Source organism: Lissotriton vulgaris, chromosome 11 (genome assembly GCF_964263255.1).
Source record: "Lissotriton vulgaris chromosome 11, aLisVul1.2, whole genome shotgun sequence".
NCBI classification, from domain to species: Eukaryota; Metazoa; Chordata; class Amphibia; order Caudata; family Salamandridae; genus Lissotriton; species Lissotriton vulgaris.
In genome coordinates, this window is record NC_141699.1 from 393132503 (window position 1) to 393152120 (window position 19618).

The following is a 19618-nucleotide window of genomic DNA, read 5'->3' on the forward strand; positions in this document are numbered from 1 at the left end:
CAGTGAGGGCGATAGATAGATGTGTGTGGTTTTGGGTGTGGTTGTGTGTGTGGTTGGGTGTGGTTGTATGTATGGTTGTGTGTGGTTGTATGTGTATGGTTGTGTGTTGTGGTTGGTTGTGTGTGTGGTTGTGTGTGTAGTTGTGTGTGTGTGTGTAGTTGTATGTGTGGTTGTGTGTGTGGTTGTGTGTAGGGTGATGTGTGGTTATGTGTGGTTGTGTGTGTGTGGTGTGGTTGTGTGTGTTTGTGTGGTTATGTGTGCGTGTGCATGGTTGTATGTGTGTGTGCTGTTAGAGAAGGAGGCGGGTGGAAGAGAGCAGCAGATCAGCACTGGAGAAGAGAACAGGGAGTTAAAAAGGAGGCGGGGTGGAAGAGAACACAGATTAGCACAGGAGAAGAGAACGGAGTGAGAAGGAGGCAGAGTGGAAGAGAGCAGCAGGTCAGCACAGGAGAAGAGAAGAGAACAGGGAGTTAGAGAAGGAGGCAGGGTGGAAGAGAGCAGCAGATCAGCACAGGAGAAGAGAAGAGAACAGGGAGTTAGAGAAGGTGGCAGAGTGGAAGAGAGCAGCAGATCAGCACAGGAGAAAATAAGAGAACAGGGAGTTAGAGAAGGAGGCAGGGTGGAAGAGAGCAGCAGATCAGCACGGGAGAAGAGAACAGGGAGTTAGAGCAGGAGGAGGGTGGAAGAGAGGGAGGGCGATAGATAGATAGAGTGAGGGAGGCCGGTGGAGTGAGGGAGGCCGGTGGAGTGAGGGAGGCCGGTGGAGTGAGGGAGGCCGGTGGAGTGAGGGAGACCGGTGGAGTGTGTGCGGCCGAGTATGTGCGGTAGAGTGTGTGCGGTAGATGTGGTGGTGTCCCCAAGTGATGTGGTGGTGTTGTGAGGCGTGCAGCAGTGTGAGGCGTGCAGCAGTGTGAGGCGTGCAGCAGTGTGTCATGCAGCAGTGTGAGTAATGCAGCAGTGTGCAGCAGTGTGAGGCGTGCATCAGTGTGAGGCGTGCGTCAGTGTGAGGCGTGCAGCAGTGTGAGTAATTCAGCAGTGTGCAGCAGTGTGAGGTGTGCAGAAGTGTGAGGCGTGCAGCAGTGTAACAGTGTGAGGCGTGCAGCAGTGTAACAGTGTGAGGCGTGCAGCAGTGTAACAGTGTGAGGCGTGCAGCAGTGTAGCAGTGTGAGGCGTGTAGCAGTGTGAGGCGTGTAGCAGTGTGAGGCGTGTAGCAGTGTGAGGCGTGCGGCAGTGTGAGGCGTGCGGCAGTGTGAGGTGTGCGGCGTGCGGCAGTGTGCGGCAGTGTGTTGGTGTGCATCATTGTGTTGTGCTGCGGTGTGCAGCATGCAGCAGTGTGAGTAATGCAGCAGTTTGCAGCAGTGTGTAGCGTGCAGCAGTGTGTGGCGTGCAGAGGTGTGAGGCGTGCCGCAGTGTGTCATGTAGCAGTTTGAGTAATGCAGCAGTGTGCAGCGTGCAGCATGCAGCAGTGTGCAGCATTGTGAGGTGTGCAGCATTGTGAGGTGTGCAGCAGTGTGAGGTGTGCAGCAGTGTGAGGTGTGCAGCAGTGTGAGGTGTGCAGCAGTGTGAGGTGTGCAGCAGTGTGAGGTGTGTAGCAGTGTGAGGTGTGTAGCAGTGTGAGGTGTGTAGCAGTGTGAGGTGTGTAGCAGTGTGAGGTGTGTAGCAGTGTGAGGTGTGTAGCAGTGTGAGGTGTGTAGCAGTGTGAGGCGTGCAGCAGTGTAGCAGTGTGAGGCGTGCAGCAGTGTAGCAGTGTGAGGCGTGTAGCAGTGTGAGGCGTGTAGCAGTGTGAGGCGTGTAGCAGTGTGAGGCGTGTAGCAGTGTGAGGCGTGTAGCAGTGTGAGGCGTGTAGCAGTGTGAGGCGTGTAGCAGTGTGAGGCGTGTAGCAGTGTGAGGCGTGTAGCAGTGTGAGGCGTGTAGCAGTGTGAGGCGTGCAGCAGTGTAACAGTGTGAGGCGTGCAGCAGTGTAGCAGTGTGAGGCGTGTAGCAGTGTGAGGCGTGTAGCAGTGTGAGGCGTGTAGCAGTGTGAGGCGTGTAGCAGTGTGAGGCGTGTAGCAGTGTGAGGCGTGTAGCAGTGTGAGGCGTGTAGCAGTGTGAGGCGTGTAGCAGTGTGAGGCGTGCGGCAGTGTGCGGCGTGCGGTAGTGTGCGGCACTGTGTGGCGTGCATCATTGTGTTGTGCTGCGGTGTGCAGCATGCAGCAGTGTGAGTAATGCAGCAGTTTGCAGCAGTGTGTAGCGTGCAGTAGTGTGTGGCGTGCAGAGGTGTGAGGCGTGCCGCAGTGTCATGTAGCAGTTTGAGTAATGCAGCAGTGTGCAGCGTGCAGCATGCAGCAGTGTGCAGCAGTGTGAGGTGTGCAGCAGTGTGAGGTGTGCAGCAGTGTGAGGTGTGCAGCAGTGTGAGGTGTGTAGCAGTGTGAGGTGTGCAGCAGTGTAGCAGTGTGAGGCGTGCAGCAGTGTGAGGGGTGCGGCAGTGTGAGGGGTGCGGCAGTGTGAGGGGTGCGGCAGTGTGAGGGGTGCGGCAGTGTGAGGGGTGCGGCAGTGTGAGGGGTGCGGCAGTGTGATGCGTGCGGCAGTGTGATGCGTGCGGCAGTGTGATGCGTGCGGCAGTGTGATGCGTGCGGCAGTGTGTGGCGTGCGGCATTGTGTTGTGCAGCGGTGTGCAGCATGCAGCAGTGTGAGTAATGCAGCAGTTTGCAGCAGTGTGTGGCGTGCAGAGGTGTGAGGCGTGCCGCAGTGTGTCATGCAACAGTTTGAGTAATGCAGCAGTGTGCAGCAGTGTGAGGCGTGCAGCAGTGTGAGGCGTGCAGCAGTGTGAGGCGTGCAGCAGTGTGAGGCGTGCAGCAGTGACCCTCGAAAAAGTAGAGAGACTTGGTGGGGAGCCTTTTGGTTAGAGGTACTCGTGGGAAACCGGAGCCGAGGGGCAGCCAGCAGAGCAAAGCGCAAGCTTTAATCTGCGCACTAAACTACCATACATACCTCTGGCTTTGAGTAGTGGTGACCTATGACCCGGCAGCATTGCAGTTGACTGGCTCGGATCATTTTAAGGAAGGCTTTCTTTGTGGCGATGCTAACTTATGTTCTCGTCGTTTGAAAGACACTTGCACGTTTTATGTTATTATAACTGTACTGGCGGTACTGCAAGCCCCCCTTTGTGTTTTTCGTGGAGTACACAGATTATTTCGGTGTATCACTGATGTGTAGTTTAACTGTGAGACGCCACAACGCTTAGTGGCCTGCCACAGTCACGTGCTCTCCGGGTTTCAGTCTGTGATCATTAATGGCTGTTTATTAGACAAAGACATGCCGCGAGCTCATGAAAGCACCAACAAGGGGGTGAAATTGAAGGAACATCATGGCGATTCCAACCTCCGTCCACATGCATTGGAGGGATGGGATTCTTTTTCTTTTGTAATATATTTATATTCGAGAAGAACATAGAGAAATGTAGCATTTGTGAAAAGTAGGCAGGGAATCGTTAAGCTGTAGATCAGGTATTTACAAACACAAGCTCTTGGCATTGCTTTGGGGGGCGGGGCAACACGTCAGGAACAGGGAGGGGGAGTACAGGGGGGAGTGAGGTGGTGGGAGGGATGGGCACGCCAGAAAGTAGAATGAGATGCAGGAACAAAACAAGCTCTTGGCATTGCTGTGGGGGGCGGGCGGGAGCACATTGCAATGAAGTCTGATGGCGGGGGCGGAGGAGCAGCTTGGGAGGCAGCAATCCATTGTGGTGCGAGGCTGATGGGTGTGCGAGGCTGATGGGTTTGTGCACGTCTCACACGAGTGCATCACATGAACTGCACGTAATCCGTGCTTGTTCAAGAGTTCGTTTCGCCTTCTATACACTCTGCTATTAATCCCTGCGTGATATAATAGCCGAGACCTAAAAAGTGATGGATAAATGCTTGAATTAATCTCTGCCACTTGTAATCACTCTGGCTGCATTTTTATCCATCGTCATTTTGCACACCGTGCCACCTCAGTTTGGTTCGAGCCATATGCAAATCAGTTTTAACTTTGCTCCAGTGGGAACAGACCAGCGCAAACTGCCAGTCCAGGTCCTCCCCGAACTGGAACACAAGCAACCCAAGTCATGTTTCACCCTTATTAGGGCTCATCAGCCGGGTATAGCTTGGTTACAGTGTCTGTGTGCATGGGATCCACATCTTGACATACCTGTCCCACTAAGGTTGATACACTGTAGTGTAAGTGAAGGATGGGGTGCTTCTATAATCTCAGCCACTGGTATTCACTCTGGCAGCATCCAAAACCATAATTATTTTGCATACTGTGTTTAGGAAAGTGCCCCTTTTTGATATGGTCACCCCCACTTTTTGCCTGGTATCTGATGTAATTTTAACTGAAGTGCAATGGGTGCCTGCTAACCAGGTCCCCAGTGCTAGTGGTCTTTCCCTAAAACAAGGTAACTGTTCAGTTGTTTCCCAGTTGGCAAGACCTTTAGGACCTGTGTAAGTCCCTGGTAAATGGTACCTAGGGCTTGGGTACTAAGGAGGGTCTCGAACGGCTGCAGCATGAAGTGTGCCACCAATAAGGGACCAACCACCAAACTCATGCAGACTGCCATTGCAGGCTGTGTGAAATGGTGCTGACAAATGTGAAAACAAAACATGCCCACAGCCACTGCGTGCCATGCCCACAGCCACTGCGTGCCATGCCCACAGCCACTGCGTGCCATGCCCACAGCCACTGCGTGCCATGCCCACAGCCACTGCGTGCCATGCAATTCACCCCTACAACTGGTTTTGTAGCCCAAAGGCAGGGTGCATTACATTACATGTGAGGACATACCTGCATGAGCAGATAATAGTTATGTGCAGTCTAGTTCAATTACTGGATAGTACAAGTGAACAGGAAAACCATCTTAAGTATATGTACTGGACACTGGTCATTACGAGTTACCCAGGTACATGATGGCTTCACTGAAACCTATGGTGTTTGGTATCAAACACCTTGTCTTAAACATTCATACTGATGCCAGTAGTGAATTTATTAATACATGCCCTCAGAGGACACCTTAGAGGTGCCCCAGAAAACCTACAAGCCTTAGTATGCTGGGTGACTGGTATTGTCCAGCCTGCCACCACAGACCTGTTTCTAACACCCTACAGGTGAGAACCCGCGCTCTCTGAGGCCAGAACAATGCCTTCTCCTAAGGAAGTTGTTCAAACCGACTCCATAGGGATGGCCAGTGAATCTGCATATCAAGGCCGGGGTATTCAAAGCCCCTGCCACCTTTAATAAGCAATTCTGTCTTCTGCCAGACCTGGGAGATGCCACTCCCTGCCCTGAGGTCCATTTGACCTGGTAGTGCACCACACCTCCTTACATAGTTAATTTCCTGCCTGTCCCGGTGCCAGTCACACCCCTAAGGTTGTCTTCCAATGTGCTTCACAAAAGAAGGATTCCACTATCTTGTTTTTGGTGGCATCAGGAACTCTGGGACAGGGGTATACCCACTCCCCATAGGAAGTGGTCATATATGGGGTACAGTGACCCCAAGGGTAAGTAGCCCATTGGCTACTACCCTTCTCTCCCCTTAATGACCCAAAATTCCGTATTTGGGTGGCCTCCTGACACCAGGAAGTAAGACTCACTTGACTGAAGAAATAAGAGGATAAAGCAGAGCCGAAGAAGCGAGCCCTTCGGCCTGCTGGTGGACTGTGGTGCCAAACCCTGCCTTTCTACCTGCTCTTGTCCCGTCAGTTGTGACATTCCGACTCGTTCTTCAGCTGTGCATCCTCCAAAAGCCTCAGAGGACCTCAGCACTCTACCAAGCCGTTAGCATCTCCCTATAAGTGGAGTAGCTACTTGCCTGCAGGCACCAATCGTAAAATCCGGTTCACCTTTCTGCTATTCACTGGGTCCACAGACGCAGCAGCCGTCCAGGAGGAGGTCACCGTGTTCCAGGTGGTCAGATCGTCGCCCCACCAAATGTGAAGACAATACCAACCAGAGCTGCCCTGCACCAATACCCAGGGTACTGGATCCCTTGCAGCAATCAACGCTTGTTTGAAGTCCTATCCGGGCTCTAACACTGCCTAGACCGACCAGCCAACAAGGGACATCTGCATCACTGGGGCCAGCACTGACAGTGGCCCATTTTTCCTGTTTTGTCCCCTCTTTTCAGGTCTGACCGAGAACCATGAGTGCCTTTGACACACAGGCCTAGCTGACAAAAACCCTTTGCACCTGCGCTCCCCAGCCCGGTCCACAACAACTGACTGTGCCCTCCTGCTCCCAGCACCCTGACAAACTGAGCCCCTCCCAATGGGAGCTCCCAGCCCTCTTTTCCTAGGGTGTACCTACCAACCTGTCCAGTCCCTCTGCACCGAACCCTCTAAGGCAGGTAAACCCGAACTGGTGATGGATCTTGTGACCATGGAACCCTAGCACCTGAAGTCCTAAAGGGGACCCCCGGAATACGATTGCAAATACCTGTATGCAGTATATGTTTCTTTCGCCATAGGAATGCATTACTGCGTAAAAACGCATTTGTGTTGCAATTGTACTACTACTTACCTGTAAAAATTGATATCTCAAAAAGTACTTACCCAATTACAAAGTTCTTGGTGTTAAAATGTATTAAAAAAATTAACTGTTATTTTTCTACGGTGATCTCAAGTTTCTTCTTGAGTGGGTCTCATTTATTGAAACTGAACAAATGCTAACACTACCCTCTGATAAGCCTAAACTGCTAGCCCAATCTACCACAAACTAGAGCATTTTGGAGTATTAATTCAAGCTCTGTAAGCCAATAAGGGTAATATGGACGTTCTACACAGTATACCTCTTTTTGGTACACTACATAAGAAGCCAGCTACCTACACTGTGCCACCTTAGTGTGGACCCATTGCACAGTAGTTAGCTTATAGGCATCAGTCAAAATTATATCCTGTCCATTCTAAGTTGGTTGTATAACCTTCTATTTCTTAATTGACCTATAAATTATGTAAGTATTGGTTACAAAATCCATAATGAAGGTTTACTGTCATTGACCATATTCTGTCTTTACCATAAATATTTATGAATTGCTAAGTGGGTTTTGTCTCAACCATAGATTTGTTTGCACATGAATTTATAGGCTTCTGTTCCCTTCACACTACATGCTGTTTTACTTACTACCACAGGCTGTAACTGAGGTGATGATATAACCTAAAAAGGGCTGCAAAAAAATGTAAGTAATAATTGGAAACTTGAAAAATGCAATCTTCATACTCCTGGGAGGGATCCTGCTGATGAGAGAACTCATTTAGTCTGATTAATGTTAAGAACATCATTCCAAAAGGACTCTACTTCAAAATAATAAATTTGAACAAAATATATCTCTGATCCTGTGGAGAATCTCAAAGATGTCTGCATTTCTTCAGTAACCCGTATTGAACTTATGATCCATGTTTGACTGTAAACTCACTTTCTTCACTTCTGCTGTGACATACTACATCCTGGTATAGCAATAGTGCACTAAGACAAGCTATCATCAGTATTATAAACGTTTGAGTACCTGTCTGCCAGGTACTGATCCTTAAAATATATGCACCATAGGATTTCAGTGATTTTCAGTTACTGGAAAGCATAAACTTCTTTCTTTAAACTTTTTCCACTTTAAGTGATTTCAACAGACTTTCGCTCCAGAGGTAATACGTGACTTCTGATCCTATGACCGATAAACAGCCCGCTCCAGTTATTTACTCATCTACACAGTCTTACCTGCGCTCTTCTTATTAGCATCAGAAATAGCCTTCCCTCCTAGTGGTATTTATGACCCATAGAAAGTGCTATGATCCAGAAAAAAAAGTTTATGGAGGCACATGCTCAAAGTATTGTATACTCTGATTAGGGGTAGCATCTGCAAATGTAGACAAGACTAAGTGACCTACTTTACAGACCCATAAAAAGTTTTGGGATTTCTATACCATACAATACCATTCTGGTATGATTTTAATTTGAGAGCTAATCCATGATGAGCTCAAAATTCATGTTTTGTGAATTCCTATCTGGAATCTGGTCTGAAGTGCTTAAAGTACTAAAAGCCATCTTTAAGAGTGAAACAAACCAGATAAAGCAATGCGCAAAGCGGTAGGTAATTTCTATATATAAATTATTTATACATATATATATATATATATATATATATATATATATATATATATATATATTTATGAGAATTCGTATTTAGTAAAAATAAAAAAGACTTTGTTATACTCCTGGCTCTTTATAGATCTATTTCAAGTTTGTCTAGTAGAGATATTGACCTTGACACATACCACTGTGGATGACACAAGTTGGGGATGAGTTGGAGGGAGGGGAGGTGGCTGTAGTAAAATTTCCCTGCATACAGGTGCTTAAAGTCTGGAATGGTTGGTCACACCTGACAAATAGCCAATGAAAGAGTGGTAGAATTTAGCTTGTAGTCTCCAAGTATGTGGGAAGTCCAGTAGTGGAATGTATGGAAGGCAAGTTACCTACGTGCCCTTTCACCTTTGTAGTAACAGTCTAACATATATTCAAGAGTAAAATTAAGGCCTACATCCTTGTGACTTGATAGTCAAAAAAGCTAAATTTGAAAAAGTGACTCACTGTAGAGCAGTTTTCTCATACATTTTAAAAAAACTTTCAATTTTGTTTTTCTTTTCTTTAGTGTTTGTTGTCGACGTCAAGAAGATTCCCTTTGGTCTTACCAAGCAGCCGGAATATCCAGACCACTGCTGTGTGCCTAAAGGTATTATTAGAGAATTGGTGTACTTACCAGTAGCAAGCAGAAGCAGCCCACCCAAGTTGTGAAACTGTATTTTCAGATAAGCTTTTGGCTCTCAAAGGACATAGTTGGAGTCCTTTGACAAGCCTCTTACCTGGTTGCTGAAAAGTTGACATAATACTTAGCAAAAGATAACCACATTTCCTTAAAATTTACTAATGATTATCCACTCTTTTGACTTCTTCTACTACAGAAAGTAATAAGGTCTCACTAGTAACACGTACTGGCAAAGCCAATAGGTCTCATCTTTGCCACTGGTTTGTAGCCAATGATTTTTAGCCACGCTGCACAGCAACCCCGATGCTCACCTACAAAATAAGTCTTGATATTTCTTTTGTTACCAATGCTAATTGAATCAGTAACTAAAAATAAATAATACAAAGTCTTTTTATTTATTTTTTAAAGCGGATGGGGTGGGGCTAACCGAAACAACCGGGGCAAAAGCAACACAGGACGGTAGGGGACACGGAAACAACCCAGGAGGTTCGGAGGTGGTGGCTTGGGAACAACACCGTGGTTGGGGGGAAGTAACACGGAGGGGATGGGTGGAGGTAAAGCAACAACGTGGAGGTGTGGTGATAAGCCTCAGCAAGGCCTACCAGTGCTAGGGGTTCTCCCTTCTCTGCACAAAGTCCTCAGACTATAGAATAGAAGTTGGCACAGAAACTGGAATAGAAAAGACAGAGTTTATTAACCCTCATGAGGTGGAACTACATTCACACAATGCCCTTCGGCAATTTATGAAGAAGCACACAGACTGGAAGGAGCTTGGTCCTTTTATACCCACAGAGGGGCTCAAATGAAGGCGGTACAAGTACAGAATGCTGGTTTTAAATCCATATAAGGTCATACAGAAAGTGTGCTGGCAACAAGTGGGAGGGGCTGACAGTGAGCTAATTCTGGTGGACACATCCTGACAGTTACAAGTTTGGGACAGCTGTAAGCTCAACTGAGCATATGCAAAGCAGAAGAGGCTAAATATATCTCTTCTCTAGGCAGATTTCAAGAGCAGTTGACAGGAAGGTAGGACAGAGCACATGGTGAGCACATGGCAAACACAATGGCTGCCAGAAATACAAAATGGATTCCACACAATGGACAAGATAGCCTCTAAATACAAGATGTCTTCTGCTAATGCTTAATTTAATCGCTGCTAAATTACAACAGACAACCCTTTCAGCATTAGCTGAAGACATTCATTTATCTGAGGGTGATCTAGATATGCATCCCGTACATTGATGCTCATCATCTCAGCTACTTCTTTATTTAACATTTGCTGTGCTTTTATGTTTGCAGTATTTCTTTTGGCAGGTGGAGCAAAGCATAGGAACACATTGTATACAAGTACAGCTTGTAAATAGTATCACCAGTAGTATACATAGAATAGTCAGTAGCTTCCAGCCCCAATTGATCAAGAGTGTCCATATCCAGTCCGAAAATGTCCATGTACCAGTCTCTGGGTAAATCTCTGCAGCAATCTTGTGCAGTTAAGAGAGTGCATTATATACTGAAGGTGAGTGATCCGGAATAAAAACGCAACAACTGCTGCCGATGATGCGGCATGCACCACCTCGATCAGCCAGAATCACATCTAGCACCATTTGATTTTGGAGTTCTGCAATCCTCGCAAGTTGTAGTTCCTCTGTAATGTTCCCAAGTGCCATTGCTGTCTGGTTGGTAACAGCTTCCACAACACGAGTCAATCGACTGATCTTTCGACTGTTCAATGCAGCACCCACAAAGAAAAATAAGCCCAAGTTGAAATCAACATATTGTTGTAGGGTAGTGTCAGTTTGGTCAACTTCGTCCATACTTATTGTCCTCTTATTTCTGCTTTTGGAAATATCATTGTACAGTTTAAAATCACGGTGATACGATGCAGGTGCCAGAAACACAGGGACTTATTTAGAACAGATTTAAATTCATTAATGAGTTGTACATATGTAACGCACTCTCGTGTATCCACAGGATAACCGTCTTATATCAACTGTAACAAATATATTGGTGGAAGGCAAACAACTGATGACGACACGCCCGTATGCCGGTTCTGAACACTGCTTAAAAAAATCCTTGATGTTAATCTGCACGTGAAATTTGGCAAACAGCCATAGCCCATACTTCTTAAATTTAAGTTGAAGCTCCGTGTCGGACATCTTTGCCACACGCCATTGCTGTTTCCGCATTTATATGAGACATTCTTGCCACACGCCATTGCTGTTGCCGTGCTTATAAAAGATCCACTTGAGGATTCAAGGGAGTTTTTCCTGCATAGAAAAACACCGTCCTGATGATGGTCTATCCGACGACTGCTACTTAGACCGAAACGTCGACACTCCATCATCTCCTGTCACGTTGCTCTGTCACCAATTCACAACCTTTTTTTATTAATTAATTTTGGTTGTGTCTTCAAATATCTGGAGTTGATGTTCCTAGTTATGAACTGTAGTGAAAATTTGATTGACCTCTGTTCATGACCTTTTTGCTTTACTTCATTTGTATTTGTCTCCCTACTTTTGTTGCAGTAAAAAAATTTTTTTGAACACTGAATACGATTCTTGCTCTATGTGTTCCTTTTGCCTTCCACCAATATATTTGTTACAGTTGATATAAGACGGTTATCCTGTGGATACACGAGAGTGCGTTACATATGTACAACTCATTAATGAATTTAAATCTGTTCTAAATAAGTCCCTTGTAGCACCCCTTGACTTAAACTACTTTGTGCCCAAGCCTACAAGGGTTTATTGGGTTTCCCCTGCCTTTAACAGAAACACAGGGGGCAGCAGAAAAGATACATAACAGATCCCTGACCACCCAACAGGTAATTAATAATATCCTTTATTTCCACACACGAAGTACGTATTGTGCGAGGCTGTGAAAGGGCTGTTATTGGCACCTTCAATGGTCAGAATTACAGTACACTCGCTCCTCCCCACTGGAATTCTTCCAACACTACAAATGCACAAATCTGCTTTAGCTCTTGTCACAGAAATCACAAAAGGTCCAATGTTCTTTATTATTCTCATATTTGAATTTAAAAACATTTATTAAGCGCACGTATACTTGGCAGTTTCTTGGCGCTGGGGGATGCAAAAAGCCTAGGAGACAGGGGAATGAGGACTAATGCGAGAAAGCTTGCAGAAAAAGAAAGGTTTTGAGCGCTTTACGGAACTCCAGATAAGAGGATGTAGATCTAATAGTAGAGGGAAGGGAATTCCAAAAAGTGGGACCAAGAACAGCGAATTTCATGCCCCCTAACTTACTCTTCCTAAACCGCGTCACAGAGAGAAGGGACTGGGTGGAAGAGCGCAGTTCTCGAGCGGGACTGTAGTTGTTAATTTCCGAGTCTAATAAAGCTGGGGCAGTTCCGGCACGTGCCTGAAACGTAGTGCATCCCAGCTTGAAGAGAGCCTGCTCTCTAACGGGGAGCCAGTGCAAGGCCTTTAGTAGGGGGGTGATATGGTGCGATTTGGGAAGACCATAAATGAGGCTAGCAGCTTGGTTCTGGACCAGTTGGAGACGCCGTTGTACAAGATGTTACTGTAATCTAGGCGCGACAGAACCATCGCCATCAAGATAAGTTTCAGTGCAGAAAAAGAAAAGAATCTGGAGATCTTTCTAATGGTGCGAAGGGTAAAAATACAAGATGAGACCATCGTGCTAATCTGGGAGTGCAGGGTAAGATGTTGGTTCAGCGTGATACCGAGTGTTTTAACTGCGTGGGAAGGTGAAGGAGAGGAACCAAGGGAAGGGGGCCAAAAAGTGGAAGTCCAGGGACAGGATGTGCCTCCGGTGAGAACCAACTCGGTTTTATCTGGGTTGAGTTTAAGGTGGTTAAAGTTCATCCAGTCCCTGATGAAAATCATAACTGAGTGAAAACTGCGAATGTTCTCGGGGGGGGGGGGGGGGGGAGAAATGTGAAAGGTTAAAAATGAGCTGAAGGTCATCAGCATAATTGAAAACCGTGACCTCCAGCTGCTGTAAAGCAAAAATCAGAGGGCAGATGTACAAATTAAAGAGAAGGGGGGAAAGGGAAGAGCCCTGAGGGACACCACATTGCACCTTGCACGGGGCAGCAGAAAAGCCTCCCAGGTGAACAGCCTGAGTGCGGTCGCTCAGAAAGAAAGTAAGCCAAGCCAGGACGGGCCCCCTGATGCCCGCCGCCTCGACACGGGTAAGAAGGATGGAATGATCAACCGTTTCAAAGGCAGCGGATAAATCAAGGAGGACCAGAGCCTGAGGCCGATTGGCGTCCATCCCCTCAGTGAGCTTGTCCATAACCGAGACCACCACTTTCTCGGTGGAATGGAGTGGACGAAAGCCAGCCTGGCAGGGGGCTAAACAGACATTGTCCTCTACAAAAGAGCTGAGGATTGTGGTAATATGGCACTCCAGGACTTTAGCCAAGTAGAGAAGGAGGGAAATAGGACGGTAGTTAGAGAGGGAAGAGGGGTCCGCTCCGGGTTTTTTTAAAATAGGGATAATTGTTGCAGATTTGTGATGATTGGGGACAATGCCTTGTTTGAGGGAATCATTGAGAAAAACCAAGGGGGCGCAGGGCATGCTAGGAAGATCTCTCTCAATGCAAAAGCAGGGCAAACATCGGAAGGGGAACCAGATTTGATCCGGGCCAACAGAAGAGAAAAAATGATTCCCTGGTCAAAGGAGGTATATGATCTAAATGGAGTCTGTTGGGCGGAGGCTGTGGGGCAACGAAGGAAGGAGATTGTAATGGTATGTTAGCCTTAATGACTGCAATTTTTTCAATGAAAAAATTATTAAGGGAATTGCAAAGAAATTGATAGGGGGAATGTTTAACAGAGGCTCTATCTGACGAGGCCAGCTCGTGGACTGTGGAGAAAATTTCCCTTGGCTGGTTTTCAGCCGAGAGGATTTTGCCCGAAAAATAGTCTGTCTTGGCATGAAGGATAGCCTTTTTATATGTATTAAGTGTAAGGGAATAATGTGCTTTTAAAGTCGAGCAATAGGCGCGCCTCCAGGCGCGCTCAGCCTGACGCACGGCCAGTTTTTTCTCCTTGAGGTCATCAGTAAACCATTTGTTGGCATTGTGGGCGCGGCTGACTGTGACGCGTCTCAATGGAGCCACTTGATCACATGCCCTGGAGAGCTATTCATTGATGGCAGTTACTTGAGAAGAGGGGGCAAGCTCCTCTAGGGCAGGGCAGGAACTATGAAGGGAAGAGCAAAGGGAGGTCATGTCGACCCTGCTCCAATTGCGGGACGTGACCGGAACGTTGAGAGACCAAATTTGGTCCAGGATGTGCCCCCGAACATGAGTGGTTATATGAACGTGCGGTATAAAATTTAGACTATAAAGGAGATCAGTGAAGTCTTTGGACACCGCGTCTTCCGCGGGGTCAGATGGCCAAAAATTAAAATCCCCAAGAACTAGGACAGAGGAGTTGTTAAATGCTAGCGTAGCGAGCAGCTCCTGGAACCCAGTGATAAAATGAGGTGTTGATTGGGGGGGGCGGTAGAGAAGAACACAAGTGATGGGGACTTGAAAAGAAGAAGATCGAATCACCAGACAGTCCACTGACATAATGGGCGGAGAGGCAAGCAATTGAAAATCAAGGTCAGAGCGAACAATCAGGGCAACCCCACCTCCTACCTTGCCTGCCGGTCGATCGGCCCGCAGGACATAGTAGGAGGACATTTGTGAAGACATATGGTGTCGAAACATTGTCAGGTTGATACTCTTCCCATTCCCATTTAGTTCCTTTAGCTTGCGGATAACCTTCTTTATCTTGATTACACACTTTATTAAGTTGAAAGATAATCCCACCTACTGAAGGCTTTCCAGGTGCAAACAAAAGCGCATACCAAGCTTGACCAGAACCATTGTGAGAGAAGGGAAGAGGAATGAAAGGTGTTCCTCCCTTTTTCTGGTGAGCAGGTATCATCTCGCACACCCAACAGTTGGTAGTATTCGTGGCATTATGCGTATGATGCAACATCTGGATAAAGGTATTATTTAGGTAGGATTGTTGATGCTTCTGCTCATGGTAGGGAAGAGTGAGGTAGTGGTGTTCCACTGGTACTGGCTTAGTGGCAACGAAAAGCTGTCGAACAGGAGCCACCTTTTTGATGTACCATGTAATTGCTGCCATAGCCACTATAGCAGCATCAAACCCTACAGCACAAATGATTCTCTTGTTGAGCATTTTAGCAACAGTGATAATTTGATCTTTCTGCAAACTCGTTGAAACAATTGTTGGAGCTCTTATCCCTTGGGCAGCCGCTGATTTCTTCACCACGGGCCAAGACGGGTGTCACTATACTAACGCAGGTCTGATTTCCCCCCCATCACCACCCCCCCGCCACATCGGCTCTCCATTTCACTAACCCAGGGCGGTAGCTCAACCAGTCTTTTTCAACACTGCAGATTCTTTCCTCGGTCTCAAGTGGTATGGCGATGCTCCAGGAATCGTGTGGTCCGGGAGGACTTCCGCAGATTCGTCAGGTGAGATAGCTTGACCTTTCTCTGTCTCCAGAATCTCTCGATTGTCGGTCAGCATAGCAGGTTCCACCAAGGCAGGTGACACACGCTTACAGTGTGTGCTGTGGACCCAGTTCTTCTTGTTTGTCACTCGAACTGCTGTCCTTGTAGTCAGGAGCACCTGCTCCGGACCTCGCCACCTCTGTTCCAGGCTGTTCGATCTGTCGAAGACCTTGACTATCACATAGTCGCCAGGACGGAGTTCGTGGGCCTCACCTGTAGATCTGTCAAGAAGCGCTTCTCGAACCTGTTGATGAATAGAAATCAAACTGTTGGTTAACGGTGCCAAATAATCATTCATCAGAACACAAGGAACATCGTGTATGGGGCGTGGCTTAGGAACTCCCCAGATATTCATCGGTCTCCCAAAGACCACTTCGTACGGTGTGAGACCAGATTGTGAATGTGGCACAGATCTTATGGACAACAATGCCAAGGGTAATGCATCTGGCCACTTCAAAGACGTGGAAGCTAGTATTTTCGCCAACTTCAATTTTAAAGTAGCATTGTACCTCTCCACTAATCCTGATGATTGTGGGTGGAAGACTGTATGGAATTTCTGTTGGATCCCTAACCCTTTCAGGACATGCTCCACAACTTGCCCAATAAAATGAGGTCCATTGTCACTCCACAAAAGTTTACAAACACTGTATCTAGGGAAAAACTCCTTTAGAAGCACCTTTGCTGTCCTGAGAGCTGTATTAACCTTTGTAGGGTATGCCTCTATCCATTTACTGAAGGCACATACCACCACTAGGACATACTTCAGATTATTACAGCGTTCAAGTTGGATGTAATCCATCTGCAAAACTTCAAAAGGTGCGGTTAGTGTAGCAAACCCTCCTGTAGGAGCCCGTGTCCCTTTTCCAGGATTATACTGCCAACAGATCAAAAAGGACTGTACTACTCTTTTAGCTGTGCTGGCAATTTCAGGATGCTCCCAAACTTGCGTAAGCAATTTAGTTAGTGCTAGTGCTCCAACATGTGCCAGCCCATGTGCCATTTGAACCATAGGTTGTAAATAGGCTGCAGGCAATTTCCACGTATTCATTTCTTTGTTACGCCAACAACCCTCTTCGTCTAACATTCCTTCTTTAGACCATTGCTCAAGCTCTTCCACAGAGGCAGATCTCTGTATATCCAATACTTCCTCTCTAGCATCATGCCAACGCTCAGTTTGAGACTTCACTATGTACATGGAAGTAGTGCTTCGCTGCATCACAGTCTCACGAGCTACGCGATCTGCAAAGGCATTGCCTTGTCCTATTTTGTCAATGATTTTCTTGTGTGCGCCACACTTCATATTAGCAACTTTCTTTGGGTATGTAAGTGCAGACAAGAGATTATGCACAAATTCTCCGTGCATTATCTGCATCCCGTGGGATGTAAGAAAGCCTCTTTCCTTCCAGAGTAGGCCAAAATCATGGACCACTCCAAAAGCATAGCGGGTATCCGTGTAAATGTTCACACACAAGTCACTGCTAAGTTCACACGCTTGTGTCAAAGCTATAAGTTCAGCTGCTTGAGCCGACTTCTGAGTTATGTGAGCTGTTTCCACTACTGTCTCAAGCGTGGTAATTGCATAAGCAGCTGAAGTCGTGCCATCTGGTAACTTCATCCGACAACAATGGTCCCATCTCAAGGAAATACATGCAGAATAAATATAGACACAATCGTAACTATATTGAATTTGTAGACTTGTCCAGCCGGACAGTGGTCCAATATTTTTACTTCTGAAGAATAGAGAAAAATATTACACAACAGTACACAATGTGGGGCACAAGCCTGTACTAAACTTACAATTGTGCAACTGACACGCACTAATGACAAGGGAACAAGAGGGCTTGTAGGCACAAGCGTGAGGTTCGAAGTACTAGAGTTTACACAATGTCATAGTACATCATAACATAGTTAACACCTTTACACCAATTTATAGCAGTGCAGTTTTGTATAAGGTGTCATTTAATTCGACGGCGTTTCGATCTGTTAACTAGATACACAGATCATCATCAGGACATAATTCTTATGCCTAATATTTGGAAGCCTCTGATGCCGAGAACCGATAGATGCTGCTCGGAGTCAGTCAGTCAGACATATTGTATGAGAGCCACCCCTTCAGGCAAAGTAAAGGAATCCAGCTGTCTTTTCAATGCTTGACTGTAAATACTAGGACTCTCAGTATAGCCTTGAGGAACTCTACAAAATCTATATGATCGGTTATTCAAAGTGAAACCGAACAAATATCGGCTTTCAGGATGAATAGGGATCGAAAAGAAAGCGTTCTTAAAGTCTATAAAAGAGAATGTAGTTGCTGTCGGAGGAACCAGGGTAAGTAATGTCGTTATGTCAGAAACCACAGGGTACTGCGGTACTACAATCTTGTTTACCTCTCTCAAGTCAATGATACATCTGTAAATCTTAGTGTCAGTATCTTTTTTCAATATGGGAAGAATCGGACTATTGCAAACATTTTAAGAAACTTCTTCTACGACCCCCTACTTTGATCAAGTCATGTACAATGCGTGTGAGTGCTTCTTCTCCTTCTCGAGAAATTTTATACTGAGGCAGTCTTGGCAAAGAAGCACCCTCCTTGACACTAATATGCACTGGCGGAATAACAATTTGCCCTACATTCGTGTCAGAAGTAGCCCACAAAGTACTAGGGAGTGAGGCTAGTACAATTTCCTCTTTAACAAAACAAGATCTCTCAATCACAGGGTAGTTGTCATTTAAAATAACCCGTACTCCTTCCGGAGAACATCGTATCGTAGCCCTGAAATATTTAAGCATATCAAGACCCACAATATTGTCTGGTGAGTTTGGAGAAAGCAAAAACGGACATGGAGCAGTAAACTTATCAACATGGAATGCAAGTGGTTGTGACCATGGGCTAAGGGAAGGTGTTCCATCGAAACCTATCGATGTAATGGTTAAGCCAGACAGGTGATCCCTTGGACCAATTGTTTAGACAAGGCGCTACGAGTAGCTCCTGTATCAACCAGAAACTGATCAGTTGAACCCAAAACATGTGCTGTAACATAGGGACCCCTCTGATCTACTGGAACTTCAACTGATTCCTTACCCCATCCTAGGCAATCCTATGCATAAGCAGAATCTTGAAAATCAGACGGCACATAGTCGGACATTTGATATTGGCTCCTTCTATCAAAAGTGTTAAACCCATCCTGCCCACGTGTATTAGCATCAAACCTAGCGCGATCATTCGTGCTTCCTCTAGGCCCTGAATATCCTGAGCGATTTCTCATTTGTCCCGACCACGTGGACACTGCTGAGCACGCAGTACCGGACAATCAGAAAGCCAATGTCCAAATTTCTTGCAGTACGCACACTTGTCAACAGATAAATTCGAACGAGTATAAGAAGGAAAAGACGAACCATAAGATCCACGTCTGCCTCTATCATTACCTCTAGAAGGTGGTCCATAAGCTTGAGCTAACATACCCTTTGTTTTGAACTCTTTAGACTTTTTATCCTCATTACTTTTAGCTTCTAATTCTTGTCGCTCATAATACTGAGCCATAGTTAAGAGAGAAACCGGGCAAGAGGTAGTCCATGAACTCTCACTGGCCTTAAGGCGACTAGCTATTCCTGGCAAAAGGTTTGCGACATATTTATCGACAAACCGATACCTACCCGTGTCATCTGTCAATGACTGGCCACTAAAATCGTGGAATGCCTCTTCAAAGCGTGTAAAGAAATCTGAAACCGATTCATCTGCCTTTTGCTTACACAACGCTAATACAGTCCAATCCATCTTTTTAGGGGGAATAATCGTCTTTAGCTTAACTAATATAGCTGCTGGAAGATTTAAAATTAACTGACACGGTTTCTGTGCAGGTTCTCTATCTTGATCTAACTGCTCTAAATCTTTCCATAATGCTCCAAATGTCGCAAAGTCATCAATTTTACGCACAGTTCTCCACATATCAGGCGGTAATAATAATCCAAAAAACAAATCCATATCAGGCAAAGTCATAGTACAAGAACTAATTGCACCCTCAACTTCCTCATAAAAGGCTGCTGGATTCTTTCGCGGATCAGGCAATGCATTTTTAAGGGCCATAACATCTGCTCTATTCCAAGGAGTGTAAACCCAATTATAAATAAAATAACCTTTAGCATCTACAGAAGTCTTATCATAATTTGTACCTGTTCCCTTAGGAAGAACATATAAAGGCGCGGCTTCCCGCATGGGTTTCACAATAATTATAACATTCTTATCTGTTTCAGGAGTAGAAGTTCTTGCAATGTTGATTCAGGATGTTTGTGCAGCTGCAGTATTATATTTAAATAAGCCCTTAAAGTAC

At 46.1% G+C, this 19618-nt stretch overlaps 1 protein-coding gene across 1 annotated transcript in view; it reads left to right on the forward strand.

The window, feature by feature from the left end:
- The window catches only part of LOC147679852 (small ribosomal subunit protein uS3mA-like), a 163580-nt gene that overhangs the window by 44083 nt on the left and 99879 nt on the right, over window positions 1–19618 (forward strand). Inside the window, exon 2 of the mRNA XM_086943413.1 lies at window positions 8654–8734. Coding sequence (XP_086799539.1) covers window positions 8654–8734 — 81 coding nt within the window. The remainder of the gene's footprint in view (window positions 1–8653; window positions 8735–19618) is intronic.